The sequence below is a fragment of the Penaeus chinensis genome, chromosome 18 (genome assembly GCF_019202785.1).
Source record: "Penaeus chinensis breed Huanghai No. 1 chromosome 18, ASM1920278v2, whole genome shotgun sequence".
NCBI lineage: Eukaryota > Metazoa > Arthropoda > Malacostraca > Decapoda > Penaeidae > Penaeus > Penaeus chinensis.
In genome coordinates this window covers 20,284,623-20,287,122 of record NC_061836.1, presented here as the reverse complement: position 1 = coordinate 20,287,122, position 2,500 = coordinate 20,284,623, and the positions used below count along the sequence as shown (strand labels likewise).

General features: G+C 34.8%; 1 protein-coding gene across 4 annotated transcripts in view; it reads left to right on the top strand.

Moving 5' to 3' along the window:
• Positions 1–2,500, top strand: part of LOC125034801 — a 152,312-nt gene that overhangs the window by 12,169 nt on the left and 137,643 nt on the right. For 3 of the 4 annotated variants that reach the window (XM_047626779.1, XM_047626778.1, XM_047626781.1), the window contains exon 2: positions 1,198–1,506. In XM_047626779.1, coding sequence (XP_047482735.1) covers positions 1,208–1,506 — 299 coding nt within the window. In that variant the 5' untranslated portion in view covers positions 1,198–1,207. The remainder of the gene's footprint in view (positions 1–1,197; positions 1,507–2,500) is intronic. The other variant, XM_047626780.1, reaches the window with a different exon arrangement.

The window sequence follows — 2,500 nt, the reverse complement described above, 5'->3', positions numbered from 1 at the left end:
GCGATGGAATCCATACAAAACTTATATTATGGCCTCGTTCTTTTCCACGATACACGTTTATCCTGATGTCATTTGCAATATTTATAGCATCTTTGTCTAGAGTGTTCAGAGCCTGGAGAGAACTCTGTGAATCGCAGAAAATGACCCCTGAGCCTTGATTCAATAGAAATTCGGTGGCCATGAGTATTCCTGCCAATTCAGTTTGCGTAGTGCTAGCCCAGTCATGAACCCTCCTACAATCCTGATGCTGCAAATTATTGTTTTTATATACAACGAAAGCGCATCCTGCTCTGCTCCCAGACTGCAAAGATCCGTCACTGTAGTATTTATATGCATTGGACAGGGTTTCTAGATGCTCATTTATAATTGCAAGTGCATACTGCTTAAGTATAGCAGGGGGGACACTGTCGTTTTTGGGGGCAGTCGTATAATGTACACTTAGGTCCGACATTTTCCACGGTGGTACAGAACGTCCATGTAGGGTCTTAGTTATGGGTATGTTCAGCTGAGCTGTGTTTACACGTTACCTGTACCCATGGATTTGAGTATGAATCGGTGTTGTCATTCAAAGTTAGCTCTTCTATTCTGTGTTTTAGTTGTCTTTGGAACTCTGTACAATGGAGGAGTTCTCTAATTGATTTGACACTAAATGTGGTATTTATGTATAATATTCTTTCATAAACAGAAGGCAAATTAAGTCTGTTCTCATATTCACAATCCTTGTTGTTCTAGGGGCACCAAGAATGGTCCTCATGGCTTCATTTTGTACACTTTCTAAACTAGTTAACTCTGATTCCATGAACAATACTAGGTGCAATGCATGGTAATCTGCAACCGACCTTATGCATGACAAATAAAAGAGTCTCGCAATATTGACATTAATACCATGGTCTTTGCTGACAAGTGGTGAAACTAGATTATAATGATACATGACAAAGATGTCCGCAGAGTGAAAACTAAATTATGTACAGCGAAATAGAAATGGGATATATATTGAGGTCCAAAAACAGTGTCCCAAATATTATGGAAATGTATCACTTTCCATTAATTATTTTATTTTTACAGGATCCCCGAAATGTATCTAAAATGTAATAAAAAATACGGTCCTAATTGTAGATTCTTCTGATTTGTTTAATTTTATTAATGATTTTATATGAAATAATAACAAGACCTATCTGGTCACCTTTTTGCTTGCAGGGAGAGTGGCATGGATCCGAATAATGAAGATGCGAAATCGTCACTTGTGGCTGGGATTTCCTCCTTTGTCCTTCAGTCACCTTCCAAGCTCAAGACCTCCCTTGCCTCATCACCAGTGTCCCACTACGGCTTACGACCCTATCACCTAACCTGTCCCGTGCGCTCGCAATACGAAGAAGCTGCCGTTCGGTATGTTTCTGCGGCTCGTACAACTGCTTTATTCCCTCTTACTCCTACCGCTGGCGAGACCTTACCCAAAATTACTGGATCTGCAACAGAGAATTGTCTACGGAAATGTGACTCTGAGAGGTAGATTTTGCTGTTGTTTGTATCTTCTTTATAGTACTGCTGTGCGTTCCATCTCATGAAAGAGATCTGTGTGTATATATACAAACATATATATATATATATAAATGTATATATATATATAAATGTATAAATATATATAAATAAATAAATGTATATATATAAATATATAAATATATATAAATGAATAAATAAATAAATTATATATGTATATATATATTTATATATATGTATATATATTTATATATATGTGTATATAAATTTATATATATATGTATATATATTATGCATATGTGTATATATACATATATAAATATATACATGTATGTATATATATAAATGAATGAATATATGTAATATATATATATATATATATATATATATATATATTTATATTGGACATATACAGCTCCTTACCCGCCCTCCCCGCTTACCGCCTCCAGGTAAGTACATATACAACTCGCCACATATCCACCTTTTTTAATCTTTTAATATACAATTTATATATATATATATATATACATATATATATTTGTATATATATACACTTATATATATACTTACATATATATATAGTCATAATTAGTTTTAATCCATTTTAATTTCATTGATAGGTTTTAAGTTCAAGACGCTTTTTAAATGATAACTTTAACAAAGCGGTACCCAAACGTCACAAATAGCTGTTCCCAGTAACGATTACCGGCAACAACCCAGTGTCACTCCAGCCGGCAACAGGAAAATACCATGCACAAACACTCCTATACCCTGAACCATTTTAAATGCACCATAAAGCCACACCTTGCCCCTTGCATCATATCAAGTACACTGTTAGCTCTTACTCTTCATGTGCAAACAAAGACAATTACATCTTACGTCGCACCCAAGGAACATATAAACACGGACATAATATTTACTCTCGCTGCCACACGATGCTCTAAAACAAACTACAACAAAACAAGTCCTCATGGAATAGTTTCAGTTTCCCATAACCATATAT